This window comes from Folsomia candida, unplaced genomic scaffold (assembly GCF_002217175.1).
Source record: "Folsomia candida strain VU population unplaced genomic scaffold, ASM221717v1 Fcan01_Sc008, whole genome shotgun sequence".
In the NCBI taxonomy this organism is placed as follows: Eukaryota; Metazoa; Arthropoda; class Collembola; order Entomobryomorpha; family Isotomidae; genus Folsomia; species Folsomia candida.
In genome coordinates, this window is record NW_019091200.1 from 1,551,799 (window position 1) to 1,565,819 (window position 14,021).

At 41.7% G+C, this 14,021-nt stretch overlaps 5 protein-coding genes across 8 annotated transcripts; 3 read left to right on the top strand and 2 right to left on the bottom strand.

Moving 5' to 3' along the window:
• The first annotated feature begins 808 nt into the window (after positions 1 to 808).
• LOC110852890 (gamma-interferon-inducible lysosomal thiol reductase) lies at positions 809 to 2,172 on the top strand. Its single transcript, XM_022101045.2, has 3 exons — positions 809 to 1,088; positions 1,288 to 1,428; positions 1,667 to 2,172. Exons 1-3 carry the CDS (start codon positions 966 to 968, stop codon positions 2,084 to 2,086), a joined length of 684 nt encoding a protein of 227 aa, XP_021956737.1. The 5' UTR covers positions 809 to 965; the 3' UTR covers positions 2,087 to 2,172.
• Positions 2,173 to 2,353: 181 nt separating this feature from the next.
• LOC110852891 (BAG family molecular chaperone regulator 2) lies at positions 2,354 to 4,083 on the top strand. Its single transcript, XM_022101046.2, has 5 exons — positions 2,354 to 2,566; positions 2,656 to 2,971; positions 3,034 to 3,255; positions 3,332 to 3,464; positions 3,554 to 4,083. Exons 2-5 carry the CDS (start codon positions 2,711 to 2,713, stop codon positions 3,742 to 3,744), a joined length of 807 nt encoding a protein of 268 aa, XP_021956738.1. The 5' UTR covers positions 2,354 to 2,566; positions 2,656 to 2,710; the 3' UTR covers positions 3,745 to 4,083.
• Positions 3,988 to 7,764, bottom strand: LOC118436365. 3 transcript variants are annotated; one of them, XM_035854265.1, is made up of 4 exons: positions 7,553 to 7,764; positions 6,214 to 6,341; positions 5,812 to 6,137; positions 3,988 to 5,407 (listed from the first exon to the last, which is right to left on the bottom strand). In XM_035854265.1, the coding sequence occupies exons 2-4, from the start codon at positions 6,226 to 6,228 to the stop codon at positions 4,135 to 4,137; spliced, it is 1,614 nt and encodes a 537-aa protein (XP_035710158.1). In that variant the 5' UTR covers positions 6,229 to 6,341; positions 7,553 to 7,764; the 3' UTR covers positions 3,988 to 4,134. The 3 variants fall into 3 exon arrangements, with proteins under 3 accessions (XP_035710158.1, XP_035710157.1, XP_035710156.1); XM_035854264.1 differs by having other exon boundaries at positions 6,214 to 6,391; XM_035854263.1 differs by having other exon boundaries at positions 6,214 to 6,391; positions 6,678 to 7,764.
• A 255-nt stretch (positions 7,765 to 8,019) lies between these two features.
• LOC110852892 lies at positions 8,020 to 8,892 on the bottom strand. Its single transcript, XM_022101047.2, has 2 exons — positions 8,742 to 8,892; positions 8,020 to 8,681 (listed from the first exon to the last, which is right to left on the bottom strand). Exons 1-2 carry the CDS (start codon positions 8,769 to 8,771, stop codon positions 8,106 to 8,108), a joined length of 606 nt encoding a protein of 201 aa, XP_021956739.1. The 5' UTR covers positions 8,772 to 8,892; the 3' UTR covers positions 8,020 to 8,105.
• Positions 8,893 to 11,489: 2,597 nt separating this feature from the next.
• Positions 11,490 to 13,975, top strand: LOC110853165. 2 transcript variants are annotated; one of them, XM_035854266.1, is made up of 6 exons: positions 11,490 to 11,698; positions 11,783 to 11,864; positions 11,924 to 12,009; positions 12,209 to 12,242; positions 12,307 to 12,677; positions 13,043 to 13,975. In XM_035854266.1, the coding sequence occupies exons 1-6, from the start codon at positions 11,596 to 11,598 to the stop codon at positions 13,279 to 13,281; spliced, it is 915 nt and encodes a 304-aa protein (XP_035710159.1). In that variant the 5' UTR covers positions 11,490 to 11,595; the 3' UTR covers positions 13,282 to 13,975. The 2 variants fall into 2 exon arrangements, with proteins under 2 accessions (XP_035710159.1, XP_021957101.1); XM_022101409.2 differs by having other exon boundaries at positions 13,046 to 13,975.
• The last annotated feature ends 46 nt before the right edge of the window (positions 13,976 to 14,021 follow it).

Consider the following 14,021-nt stretch of genomic DNA (forward strand, 5'->3'; position numbering starts at 1 on the left):
GATAATCATCTTAAATTCGGCTCACTCTTGATTTTCTTGTGATGACATGATTTGATGCGAATTTAATTTGCACCCCGTGCAAACACTGAATCATTTTTCTTAACGCATGTATGGGTAGGAATTTCTGCGAGTTTTTCTTCTAATTTTAATTGTCATTACTGTCATTAGTAATTTAAGAGGAAAATGTCCAAACGCGTGTTACGTTTTTTTCATGATGACAATTTAAGGAAGTTGGGTAATTTATGGACATATGTATGTAAGTATGTGTATGAGCCGTAATATATGTACATGTACCAAAAACTGGATATTCTCTTCAACCATGGCCAACTAAAAACATTTATTACTAATGGAATCATTATGTTATTCGCGTTTAATACCCACCCATTTTATTGCATTTGGTTTTGTCACGCCGAACTAATGAGTTTAAAACGAGTCAAATTCACAATGCCTAAAGTTTGTTATGCACGTATGTAATGTCACATTCCATTAAAACACGGCAAAATATTTAGGTAGTAAATCTACTGCTGCTAACACTGGACAAAATCATGACATCCCTAACAAACTCATGCATACCCATTTTCATTTTTACATACGAGTCGTCCTCATGACCAGTTACCAGTTCTTCTTTAGTGTTGTTGCCACAAGTAATATGCAATCTTGCCTGAAATGCTGACATGTTTTTATATAACACTAACACGACACGAGATTGTTTGCATATAAATATATCATCCTCGTCGATATTTGTTTGGTGTACATACATCTTTTATTTATGAATCATATCATGTTTTGCATACAAAAAAGATGTAGTTATTGACTCTTGGATGGACTGGACAGCTTTCAGCTCTTCTTTTCATATAGGACGTAGACCTCTAGAAGAGATTCGTTTTTACTGAACTTACTCAAAATATTATCGAATTATAAATACAATTTAATTAATTTCTGGACTAATTTGCATATATTTACAAATGACGCACAAATTAGCAGGTCTCATTACACTCGTGATCTCAATTGGACTACTACTGATAAAACCATGTCCGGGTTCACCTGCTCTTGCAACTCGTGGTTCTTCTGATGTGCTGATTAAAAAGGTTTATAAATCCATTTGTTTTGAAATTTATTTTCGGATTGATGAATGATGTAGTCACATGTCATTTTATTGATGTGATGCTCGCAGTTGATCTTATCAGATCACATGTCAGACATGTCACTAGGTTTACATCGTTCTGATCACATGGTAATTTAATGGTGAATAAAATAACGCATATTTCGATTTCTACGTACGTATAGGCATCCCCACCGGTTGTAAATCTCTACTATGAAAGTCTTTGTCCAGGATGTCGAGCGTTTGCCAAAGAACAGCTCTGTCCCACCTGGGAAAAGATGGGGGATTATTTCCTCATCGAATACGTCCCCTATGGAAATGCTAAGGTATGCATTAAGCCAACTAAGTGTATCTCATAGTTTATCAATGTTTATTTTAATAAAGATTTTTAATATCCAAAAAAAAGGTATGTATTGTTGAATTGCATCGATGAGTCAACAAGTCCTACGTTAATTATAAAGATTATGTATGAATCCGTATACCTGACATTCTCTCAGATGAACGTGAACTGAAAATGTCAATGGTCAATTATGCAAATTGTGTATGAAATCGTATGCCTTTCAGACGAACGTGTCATCCAGTGGAGAGATTACGATAAGCTGCCAACACGGGGATGACGAATGTGCTGGGAATCGCCTCCATTCCTGCGCCCTTCACGTCCTGCATTACAAGCTCTCCACCAAGTTCATCTGCTGCATGGAGTCCTCCGAGGACTTTGACAAGGCCGGACCAGAATGCGCCAAGAAGCTTCACATCGACTTCAAGGCTCTCAAAACGTGTGCCGACAGTTCGGAGGGGAATTACCTTCACTACTTGAATGGCGTCCAGACGTCGAAACTCGACCCCCCGCACGAGTGGGTCCCCTGGATCCTGTTCAACTCCAAGTACAACAAGGATGACATGGCCAAGGCGCAGGATGACCTCGTCTCCGTCCTCTGCGAATACCTCTCCGATCCCAAACCGCACGAATGCAATGAGGTGTAAAAAGAATTTGTTGTATCATGTTTTGTTATCTTGATTAAAATTTTGAATTTTTGCAACTTTAATAAATTTTTCCTGAAGTAATTTAATCGGTATCGGAGGACATTTCTTTGAAATAGTTTATTGAAAGCTTCTTTCACAATGTGGAATTGAAAAGTGTCACATAAATTGTTGCATAATTGTAAGTAAGATTCTTGGCGTTGAGAAACTAAAAGCTGCATTGCATACGTGACGAATGAGAACTCAAAGACTTTTGTGTTTGCGTGTTGTTTTGTGTGCTGATTGATTCACAAAGCTTTCTTCGATTTGCCTGCTGATGTGTGTGATGACACATTCGCTGAGTATTTTTGTCATTTTTACATAATTTTTAACCATTCTCGAAATTTTTCACTATTTTTTTAAAACATTAAGTTAATTTCGATGAGCTGTTAAGGACTGAAGTAACACACGGACGGAACCCATCAGCTGTGGAACACAACACCGGTAATAAAAAATAATTTTACTTCCTTGTACTTTCAATCGCACTGCGACATAATTGATTTATTAAAATTCATCTCCTCCGTCAAACATAGACCTTTCGAATAACAGGAGAGGATACTGACTGACCGTGGCTGGAAGATAAGCAGGATGGACATGGACATCCCGTCAGAGGTGGTGGAGCGGTCGGCAAAAGACACAAACAATGACCACAACGACAACGACATGTCCCAGTCTGAAATGACGAAACAACAAGATGCTAAATGTGATGGGGTTGTCAAATCTCCCGACGTGGGGGACGACATGTCTCAAGACGTTACCGAGGTTTGCTCTCAAGAAGAGGACCGGACATCTGCTGCTAATAGTGGGTTTCTTACCGTGATCAAAATGTTGGATGAGATGGACGAAAGGGTAATCATTCATATTGATCAATTAACAATTTTGATGCAATTAAAGATTAGATTTAATATCAGGTTGAGAAATTGAGGTCGGACGCGACGACACTGATCAATGAAAAGGATGAAATTGTGTCTTCGCTGGAAACGCTTCGCCTTTCGCAAATAGTCGACCAGTTCCAAGGGAATGAGCTGGATGAAATAAAACGCTACTTGGACCGCATTGGGACCCGCTGCAAGGCAGTTTCAGTTGGAATTCGGACGGAAAGATCGCCCCCGCAATTGGAATCACTCAGCACCGTAAGATGCCTGCAGAAATAAAGTTGTCCTGCTTTATTTGTTTACTATTTATAAAATGTCCTAACTAAATGAACAGGTGAACAACATGATCGACAGCCTCATTCGTCAGTCGAAGGATGATCCATTCAAAACACAGCGAAAATGTGTCACGTACATTAACACTTGCTCCGAACAAGTGGTGCTCAGTGGGGGTAGCATTCCTGAGATTGGTAAATAACAGCTTAAATATATATTCCATGATTTGTTTGAGTGTGCGATGATATAAACTACTTGTATGATTCGATTCTGACTATTTCAGACTCGAAATTCGAAAGTGCCGTGTTGGGTTGTACTATCGAGGATCAGAAGCAAATTAAGAAGCGATTGACGGGTCTATTTTCCTACTTTAAATCTACCACCCGATCATTCGCCGTGATGGAGGAGGACGAAGAGGTGGAAGAAGTTATCAATGTCAACGAGGCTATCGTCCGAAGCTTTCAACAACAGTGAATTGCTACATAAGTATATCACTCATTAGTTGTGTCTCTCAAAGAATATGCTACTACGATTCCTATTAGAATTACTAGGCACATATTTAACTTTTAATTAATATTGTACACTATGTAATAGTCTGCCATTAACTACACAAGCGATACGTTGTAACGTTATTTAGATAAAAAGTTGTTGCACATACATATACATATTCCATTAATTCCAGCAACAACAACTTGATAGAGTTTTAATTAATTATTGCTCGAGCTACAGATTTTTGCCAATCGTATTTTTCAATTGTAATTGTATTTATTACCGTATACTATTTAATAACAACGATACATGTTCACTTAAAAGGAAACTAATTGCTTTCGTAATTGATGTATCGCATCGAATCACTCGAGTTTATTAGAGTAGCAGGGCAGTCGACGAGTTTACATAGTATCCGTTGGGACCCATCTCAAAAGCTATGAATCCCCCCGGCATTTCCACTATTTGTTCTGGATAAACACCATCCCCATTGAATATCCCGTCCGGGTTGATTCTGCCATTCAGTGACTTGAATATCCTCACCTCTCTCAACCTCCTCTCCTCAATAATGCTCCTCAACGTCCCCACATCCATCCCCATTTCCCTCTTGTTGCCCACAAAGTGCAGCTCCAATATTTCCAAGCCTCCCATCTCCAAACTCAATATCCTCACATCGCTCGTCCGAATGGCCATGTCACGTAGGTCAACATGCTCCAGAGAGACCGGAAGTTGGTCGAGATTCACGATCCCGACCACTTGCAGAGTCACCGTCCATCCCCGGAGGGCCAACTTTTTCAGATTGGTACACTTATTAAAAACTCTGCAATCTAATTGTACCACCGTGTTGGATTGGTCATCAAACAATCTGATTTCCCAGATGCACAAGGTCGTTAAAGTCGTGTAGTTGGTGTCCACGAGTTCCCGGAGGAAGTCGAGGTCATAGCAGACGCCCATTACTGCGAAATCTGCCAAGGAGACTTGCTCCTGGACCAGTCTCTTCCACACGTTGGTAAATGGGAGCGAGGGAAACGTGAGTGGGAGGATGCGTAACCTTCTCAAACCAACGAGTCGACCCTGCAAGCTATTTACCACCATTTCCGTTAGCTCGGGGTCATCTTCCGGCGCGTGCAGTAAGCCCAACTCGTCATCTTCACCGTTTAGGAGGATGGAATATTCTAGGGTGAAAGTTTCAATGGTATCTGCATGGCTTTGGAGGAAGGAGAGTTGAGCCTTCGTAATGGCGAAGCCTTCCGCCGCCCCATAAATCAAGTCGAACCGGGCACAAGTCAAGTTTGGAAAGTGGTTGTGACTCAGGACCAACAGGTTGTCGAGGATGCAGCGGAGATCCCATGTTTCAATTAGTTCATCGGCACTAGTGGGGCCAGGGAAAAGTGTGACTTGTTCGTCCCTGTGTTCGAGTCCACTTCGCACCAGGAGGACTTTGAGATGGGGGAGGGCAAGGTTTTGAAGCTGCGAGGGGCGGACGTACTGCAGGGTGACGAAGGCAAACGATAAGACGCGAAGGGAGGGCGACAATTCGTGCAAAAAGTGGGCGAAATGCGGGGGTGAAAGCCTGCCAAACAGGTGCAGCTCAGCCACCAGGTTTGGAGATTTGAAATGTGGAAGAGGTGACGGCGATGGAGGAGAATTCCTATATATACATAATTTCCTAAATTAATTGGCTGGATTGGACTGAATGTCGACATTTTCATACGGAATGACAGTGAGAATGCGTGGTATTTAGGCCAGATATGGGGAAAATACTTTGTCAAAATAGAGTATTTTGAGCTCCGTTCTTTCCAGGATTTCGATTTACGTAACTTTTTATCCCTGTCAAAATCATTTATTTTTAAAAAATCGTGAAAACGATGTATTTTGACCGCGACAAAAAGTCAATTTTTTCACAAAACCTGCATTTTCGTAAGACTGTTGTCTTTTCCATGCAGATTGTCGTCAATTTGTGGATGTAACACCCCTGGAAATTCAAACCCTGGGAAGAACAGAGCTCGAGATACTCTATTTTGGCAAAGTATTTTGCCCACCTCTGGTATTTACCACCACCAGGAGGAGAGTTTGTGGTACAACCAGTCAGTCCAGTGAGCATGGTCAGCATGCCAATCATCCGAAATGTTTCCGACGAGCAACTGGCTCACCCCGATTTTGGCGAGGATTGAGGGCGAGTGATATTTCGGGATGGTGATGCTGTCGCCGGGAGGATCTTCAATCCCAGCACTGCAGTAGAGCGGATCAAACTGGGAGAAAGTTCCTATCCGGATCATACTCCCGACCAAGCAGTCCATCACGTTCTGCCATAATTGACACGTCTGACGAATCGAGTTACGACTTGGCACGGCAACTTTGTGGAAAATGAGGGCCAAAATCTGTAATTTAATTATACATAATCGGTGAATTGATTGATAAGGTATTATTCTAAGCGAGAAAGTTTATTTTTTTTACTTCGTCTGGGAGCATGCTGATGGTCGTTTGGCTGGGGGTGGCAGTGACATTGCAGTCTGAGGAGGAGGTAGTGGGCGATATTTTTGTTGTTGTTGTTGACGGTGGAGAATCAAAGACGTCAAAACATCCTTCAATCATGTTGACAAAAAAAGTTGTGTTGTTCAATTAGTGAGCTATACTGGTTGGAAATATTCAGGGTTGTTAAAGAGACAGTAATTTGATAAGGGGTTGCGCGACGTGGGCGATTTTTTAAAAATTATTAAAAAATTAAGTTTTGAAAAAAAATAATCACTAAGCTAAATCACTAAGTAAATTTGAGGGGAAACTCAATTAAATTTTGCATGGAAACCTAAAAACCAATCAGGAGCTGGTGGTCCGGACCACCAGCTTTTTCAAAATTTAAAAAATCGCAAAAAGTGCTCACGTTGCGCAACCCCTTATCAAATTACTGTCTCTTTAACAACCCTGGGAAATATTAGTCGAACTGAATTGAGTCAATTTGTTATCACGCAAAATCCATGGAGAAGAAATGGCATAATTTCGTTACAACGCATGTAACCAAGGGGTGAAAGAAGTGTGACATCGTTCAATGAGGGTCACTGAGGTGTCACAAGTCAAAATTGTTATCATATTCGCGTTCAAACTCTGTTAAACTTGGCATCTATATCTTGTTCCATGCTTGGCATGTCTGAAGCGCTTTCTCGTTTTGCCCCAATTCCACACCCCCTCAGCGGGAATTGGGGGTGGCGCTTGATGTATATTTTGTATATCTTTTGTTACCGCAAGCGGATTTCAAAAATATTTAGGGGCTCTAAAGTTAGGTTAATATAAGCATTTTATCTTTGGCCCCCCCTTATCAAGTTGTTGAATCAGTTGTTTGACCTCTTGACCTTGAAAGAACTTTCCACATCCTCCTACACTTTATACATGGAGCTTTGTGAAAGAAGATCGTTTTTCAGTCACCTCATTTGCATAAATCTCACATTGCCTCCTTCCGGCCATATGCCCCGCATTGCATATGCAAATGGATGAAGAAAGTGCGAAATGAGGTATGACGTTCTACGCTCTCGATATGTATGTACATGTTTTGATGCGTTCTTGGGGTTTTGCGACCTTATCTAAGCTGCAATCTTTCTGGGGTCGGAGATATCGCGTCTCAAAGGATGCATATATTTAGTTATAAAATTCACTCCACGGAAACACAGTCTCGGAATCTTGGTCTAAATAAAACTTTCTCGGAATTTTACTAGCCAAATTAAAAATTCACAAAATCGTGACCATCAACGTCAATTCCAACTGATCTAGGAATCACCTCCTCATCTTCACTCAGAATGGATACCTGCTCCGAGTCTTCCATTGCATCGTTCGTCACTTCCCTGGTGACCGTGCCCTCAGTGGTCGCGCTCCTTCTCGGCATCCTCGGTGGACTTTGGTTCAGCTGGAATCGTCACAAGAAGGCGAAAAAGGCTCACATTGATGTCGACCTCGCTCACCATGATGACCACTGGTTCTCACATCCGCCCCTTCATCCCGGTGGTAACCAAGCTCCTCAGACCGTTCCATCCACATCGCAGTCGTCGAAGTCATAGCTTCGGAATTAACTTCTGAATCCAAGTAGCAGCAATAGGAGGATATAAAGTTGAAATATTTGATGTTATGTAATTGTACATGTGGTGATGTGGTGTTTCGAAATGTAAAATATAATCCTGTATTTACAAATTATCAACTCTTCTCATGATAATAAATATTTTTTTTATGTTAAACCAGCTCCCATTTGCGAAACTATTTTTAACGCAATACATAATGTATCGTAAAAAATTTTCTATAAATTGACATTTATTAAGCTTTTCCCAATTTGTCAATGATCTTCACCATGAGTTGATTTTTGCCAATTATTTTTCCTTTGCTGCCTTATCCTTAATTATTTTCCGTACCAAAAGCCCTGTTCCAACTCCAACAACTGCCACTGATGCGGCCGCAATCCCAACCGGCCCCAAAATAGCGAACCCTCCGAGGGCCCCTGCAGATTGGAGGGATGCAAATAATGACCCCGCAGCCACGCTTCCTATTCCAGACTGAATCCCCGCAGCCACCGACCCTGCCGCAATTCCAGCGCTCGTAAATCCTGCCGTAGTCAGGGCTGCTGTAGCCGCTGTGGGGACCACCACACCCGCCGCTACTCCGGCCCCGGTGGTAATTGCGGCGATTTTTGCGATACCGTTGTCCGAAGAGTGCTCCTCTTTTGGGTTGGTGGGAGGGGAGGCGGGTTGGGATTTGACGGGATGTGAATTTTCCTCTAGATTTTTCGGGGCGTATTTGATACACGTTTTTGACAGGTTCTTCCGGGTTTGCTGAAGAATTCTGGGTGTGACATAGGCCACAATTTGTTGAATTAAATCCTCATAAAGGACATTTATGAAAATTATGCGTTCTTCAAGTATCCCATTTTCATCTGGGACTTGAATAACCTGTAAAGTTTAGTTATGATTAGTTAATACTGTATATTAATTAATTAATAATTATAATGCCTTCTTGATATTATAACTTCTATTCTCCATTATATTGCTGTTTCTTTATTCCATTGAATTTTCACAGATTTTGGTAAACACTAAATATTTTTGAGGCAAACTACGAGCCTGCCATCCCAGTATTCCGTTTATATGTGATACTATATCTAAAAATAAAAGTCCATTAACTGCGTATTATCATCATAATCTCTTCCTTATCATAATGTAAATACGGCATACATAATCTGTCTGTATGTATACCAATCTGTACATAAATAAACCGTTACAACGCATGTAACCAAGGGGTGAAAGGAGTGTCATACGTCAATGTGAATATCAAATTGTTCGAAAATTTGTTAAGATTGACACTTCTGACGTGTTTTCGACTTTTGTGTCTTATTTGTGTCAAATTTAACAGTTGATAACCCTTATGTGACCTTTATATGACCTCTGAGGTCAAAATGGAGGTCACCATTGAATTCGGGGTTAAATTTCAGTTGAAATTGAAATAGATGTCCTATGACCTTTACATGACCTCTGAGGTCAAAATGGAGGTCACCATTGAATTTGACATTGAAAAATAGTTAAAAATGATGTGTCGCATGCCAAAATTGACACGTGACACTTTTTCGTCACTTTTCGTCACTGTGACGACGTCATCGTCACAGGTGACGATGTCACAGTGTCCATCTTCGAACTCGTCCTGTCCCTTGACGTTAGGAGTTTACGTTCAAAATTTCAAGTCTCTATGTCTTTTCGTTCAAAAGTTATCGGAGCTACGGACAGACAGACGGACGGACGGACAGACGGACATAACGATCTTATAAAGGGCTTTCACCCCTTAATAAATACTTTTAAATTATGCTCGTCTCACCCAAATTGAATGCAACATAATCATTTAGCTGCAAAACGTTTCGCTTTCACCTCGTGCTCTTTGTAGGCGTCCTCAGGGTGACATTCACTCTGCTGGTGTGTGGGACAACGTCGCTGCTGTCCCCACGACGACGGGGTCTCTTGACGAACCGATGGAGATGCTTTGTTCCAACTGCGGAGAATTCTTAGGATGAATAGATATGCACAGTTTCCCCCAATTAGAGCCATGCTCATAACGTGTTTACTAAACAATGAAGTAAAAACAGTGTGCATAATGTCTGCCAATTATTTGCAATGAGGGGCGTTCGTTCGTCCTACGCGACAATACGCCACGACAACACGACACACTCTACATCCTCAGTGGCCGCGGAAGTGTGTGGACAGAGGGACAATTTCCCCACGGTTATTCATCATCTGCCCATGTTATATGAACCCCTCTCTCCCCTATCCTACAATGTTAATGTCCCCCGATGTCCCCACGGCATCCGCGACCACTGTACGTCCTGAACTAATGGTGCCGGGGGTGGGAGATCGAGATTCGAGATCGACTTGTCTTCAATTATGTATCTACTGCTCAAAAATGTTCATCTTCACGAAGATTATCAATAAAATACATATCTATTAATAAAATTGTCATGTTATTGTTCCGATCATGTCACATTGGCCCAACACGTGTCGCAGCATTAATAATATTACTATAAGTTTGATGTAAAATGTGACGTGGTACCAAATTCCGACGTGGCACAGGAATTTTAATAAATTTGTATCCGTATCCTTCATAAGTTTAGATATTGCTTTCTCTCCCTTGATTCCTGCTAATGTGCAGCGTTTGATTTGAAATGAGATCTTGTCTCGTCTGTCCTTCAACTCAACCCGAGAAGGAAATATTAGACGATACTTTAGAAAAGGTCACAGTTCAAAAACACTTCAACTCTGTCCTTTGGCAAACTTAGCAGATAAATAGGACGCGAATACATATTACTTATCCGATTACGAAACTAAGAGTCCATCCGCAACAACAATAATAATCTTTGATGCCGATTAAGTACTCGCTGTCTTGGCCGATCTGCCATTTAAGTGGAGAGAAAGAAGATGAAGAAGCCTTTATTTAATACTCTTACCACCATTTTATTAGCCTTCATTTCATGTATTTCCGCTCCACCAGAATCGTTATCGCCGTTTTCAAGAGGAAGTAAGAATAATGAGGGCGACGACGAATGAATTGAATTGAAAATATCTGTGCGACCAAGTGGAAGGAATAAATCTAGCAAATAATAAATATGTAAAAAGAGATTATTTTCAGTCCATGCCTGCCTCCCACGTCTCATTTACTCGCTTATTATTCCTTTCTCCTGCTATACTTTCTCCCTTCCGCTGCATTGCCCTCGTTTAAAGTAATGCAAAATCGGACCGTCGGGATCGTTTTACTTATTCGATATCGATGAAAATGCCATGCCACCAAGATTTGGTAGACATCATAATCTCATCAAAGGAGATGAGAAGAACGAACGCTTTAAGTGCCACCGTTTAGAACTATTTGTGCATAACTGGATTATTATTTTGGGAGAATCTTGGCAGGTGAGATTTTCAAAGGTCCTCCGAAATACAAGGAGACACGGGTTCAAAATCCCTCAAAGGAACTTTCTCTTAGAAGAAGAAGAAGAATGAAGAAGCGGGGGAGAAACGACTGGGAAGCAAATCTCGGAATTTCCCCAATTTGCATATGTACATACATAAATAATATCGCAGAGAGATTTCAAGCGGATGAACATGGTAAAAGTACTTGGAAAAGTGGATGAGCAACAGCGTCTCACTTTCCTCTCTCTCTCGAGACCAGGGCGTCGTAGTCATCTCATCGCCTATATAAAGTGGGCAGCTACGCTCGCTTTCTCCAGTCACTTCACGATCTCTGCTCTCTTCTCACATCCGCTGATCAGATTTCACTTCGGAAATCGAGACGTCAAAATCCTACTCATTTATCAGTCAGACCTTCCCTGAAAAAATGTTCCGCGATAAGTTGGGTCAACTCCAAGTCCACGTCTGCCTGGGAGTCGTCCTGGTCACTCTGCTCCTCCATGTGGCCACTGCACAGCCCTTGGTGAATGGTACGCCAGCTAATAATACGTACATAATTTTAGCAATAATAATTATGGTTGTATCGATTTATGACCACTTTTCCGTGGTGGCAGGTGGTGGCTCGAAAGGAGGAGAAGAACCGGCAACAGGTGACGACAACCGTAAATCCATCGCAAATATGAATCCGAATTCGAGGTAAAATAAACATTTATAAAAATAGAGGAGAAATAAGAGGTCGTTTCGTGTATGTACAGAGTTTCCGGCCCAGAGAAATTTGAGACGCTGGCCACCGGTGGTCGTGGCACTTTTCCTTGTTACAAGAAGAACATTGGGGAACATGGTACGTACATACACTGGAATTATTCGTGTGTGTCACCTCATTTGCATATTTTGACGCATTAATGAGAGTTTAATCAATATGGAAAGCTCTAATCGCCGAAATGGGCAAAGTGCGATTTATGCAAATGAGGTGTCGCACAAACAATTCTAATAGAACGTTTGCGTCGTCAATAAAATACACATTTTTCCTTCTTGTTCAGTGACCATCGACAAACTGAGGTCACGCCGAAGTCCGTAAGTGTCTTAAAAATTGTGGCATTTTTTTGAACGGGGAATATGAGACTATTCATTTTTACAGGAAATCCTCATCACTTCCGTCTCACCCGCAACCACCATCCGCCGAGTTGCAAACCATCATGTCCGGCAATTGGCAAGCGATGGATCCTGAGTCCCTCTTCAAACTCTTGAACACGCTCGCCTCCTCGAAGGAAACCTTGCCCGAGGACTTTTACCCCTTCGACGATGACGAAGACGACGACCCGATCGACCTCGTCTACTCGGGAACACCGCCGCTCCTCTCGGCCCCCTCCTCCAAGAGCGTCTCATCCTCCCCCTTCAGAGGGGCCGCTGCTGCCAACCCACCCCCACTCGCGGAACCAATTACCCTCATGCGCTCCAACTTGGGTGGTGCAAACAAGGTGTACAAGTTCATGGACGATGAGGACGAGGGTGAGTATAAATATAAAGTGGAATTATTTGTGCCTGTCATCTCATTTGCATAAATTTCATTGTGTCCATTTTCTGCGATACGGGCTTTCCATGTTGAATAGAACTCTACGTTCTCATTAAAAATTTGCAAATGAGGTGAACCGCAACAATAATTCCACACTACATACAGCGGAACGATTTGTGCTTGTTTTCTCATTACCAAAAATCTCAAAAGTCCCATTTTCACGGGCTTTCCATGTTGATTAAACTATCACCAATGCATCAAAATATGGAAATGAGGGGTCACGCAGAAATAATTCCACTGTATGCACTTTTTGTCTCAACCTGCCCCCGTCTCAAGTTTTACTTCTTACCTGTGACCCCAGCAGACGACGCCCAGCCGTTGCAAATGCACCGGATGGTGAGCAAGACGAAGAAGCACTTTCCCATGTACAAGCGAGCCTACATGCCTCGCAACCTGTGGCCACAAAGGGACCTGGTGCAGCTGCCGAATGGCGAGATAGCTTTCACCCCCCACGGGATGCGCGTCCTCCGGTACCACCAGCCCATGCCGCTCCCTCTCGTCGACGCCGACCTCCCCCTCGTCCGCAGACCCGTCCTCTAAACAGGCACATGTACAATTACACACACACGAAATGATGATTATTATATGTATAATGCGGATGATTATGCGTTGGTGCTCTCTAAACTGTCTCCCACACCCACCCACCTCCACCCATTTAGAACTTGTGCATGGCCGCTAGCATTTCATGTCTAATCGGGTGAAGATTTGACAAATTTGGCATTGCATGCGGAACAAAAACTTGACCATTTTAGGATATCGGATGACGACTTATGTAATCATAATCTCAAAAATCACACGACTCTTATCTTCGGGAATTAAATTGATGTACAACTTACTCACTTATTATTTTATACCCTGATAAACTTGATGAAATTAATGCTCGACGTATGTAATATTAGTGTCGTATTATTTTCACTTGTCAAAATAAGTAAATGACGCCCATCCAGTTATTGATGGCAATTAAGCGTCGACACGACCCTTCGTACATACATATGCAGTCTCACTAATTCATACTTAATTAAATATTATTATGCACGTTGTTACTCTTTACCAAATAATAAAATTATAATAATGCAAATATATCTAAATATTCTATGAGAAAGCACCGACCAGGACACGAAATGGGGAGAAGTAAGAAAGGTTCACTTTCTTCAAAAAACAGCGACAACCTGTAATAGCAATCAACTAGTCGATCAAATAAACGTATATGATGATCATAGTGTTAAAATTATGATGATTTTGGTTGTGATCACATCTTCATCATCATCGACATCAATTTA

What these genes read in the sequence shown, in the direction of transcription:
- LOC110852890 (XM_022101045.2), top strand. Translation starts at nt 966, where the DNA reads ATGACGCACAAATTAGCAGGTCTCATTACACTCGTGATCTCAATTGGA. An exon ending in CTGATGTGCTGATTAAAAAG is followed by an intron (nt 1,089 to 1,287) that starts GTTTATAAATCC and finishes ACGTACGTATAG; the next exon opens with GCATCCCCACCGGTTGTAAA. An exon ending in TCCCCTATGGAAATGCTAAG is followed by an intron (nt 1,429 to 1,666) that starts GTATGCATTAAG and finishes TATGCCTTTCAG; the next exon opens with ACGAACGTGTCATCCAGTGG.
- LOC110852891 (XM_022101046.2), top strand. Translation starts at nt 2,711, where the DNA reads ATGGACATGGACATCCCGTCAGAGGTGGTGGAGCGGTCGGCAAAAGAC. An exon ending in AATTGGAATCACTCAGCACC is followed by an intron (nt 3,256 to 3,331) that starts GTAAGATGCCTG and finishes CTAAATGAACAG; the next exon opens with GTGAACAACATGATCGACAG. An exon ending in GGGTAGCATTCCTGAGATTG is followed by an intron (nt 3,465 to 3,553) that starts GTAAATAACAGC and finishes TGACTATTTCAG; the next exon opens with ACTCGAAATTCGAAAGTGCC.
- LOC118436365 (XM_035854264.1), bottom strand. Translation starts at nt 6,351, where the DNA reads ATGATTGAAGGATGTTTTGACGTCTTTGATTCTCCACCGTCAACAACA. An exon ending in TCAGCATGCTCCCAGACGAA is followed by an intron (nt 6,138 to 6,213) that starts GTAAAAAAAATA and finishes ATTAAATTACAG; the next exon opens with ATTTTGGCCCTCATTTTCCA. An exon ending in AAACTCTCCTCCTGGTGGTG is followed by an intron (nt 5,408 to 5,811) that starts GTAAATACCAGA and finishes ATGTATATATAG; the next exon opens with GAATTCTCCTCCATCGCCGT.
- LOC110852892 (XM_022101047.2), bottom strand. Translation starts at nt 8,771, where the DNA reads ATGGAGAATAGAAGTTATAATATCAAGAAG. An exon ending in GAAGTTATAATATCAAGAAG is followed by an intron (nt 8,682 to 8,741) that starts GCATTATAATTA and finishes TAAACTTTACAG; the next exon opens with GTTATTCAAGTCCCAGATGA.
- LOC110853165 (XM_035854266.1), top strand. Translation starts at nt 11,596, where the DNA reads ATGTTCCGCGATAAGTTGGGTCAACTCCAAGTCCACGTCTGCCTGGGA. An exon ending in TGCACAGCCCTTGGTGAATG is followed by an intron (nt 11,699 to 11,782) that starts GTACGCCAGCTA and finishes CCGTGGTGGCAG; the next exon opens with GTGGTGGCTCGAAAGGAGGA. An exon ending in GAAGAACATTGGGGAACATG is followed by an intron (nt 12,010 to 12,208) that starts GTACGTACATAC and finishes CTTCTTGTTCAG; the next exon opens with TGACCATCGACAAACTGAGG.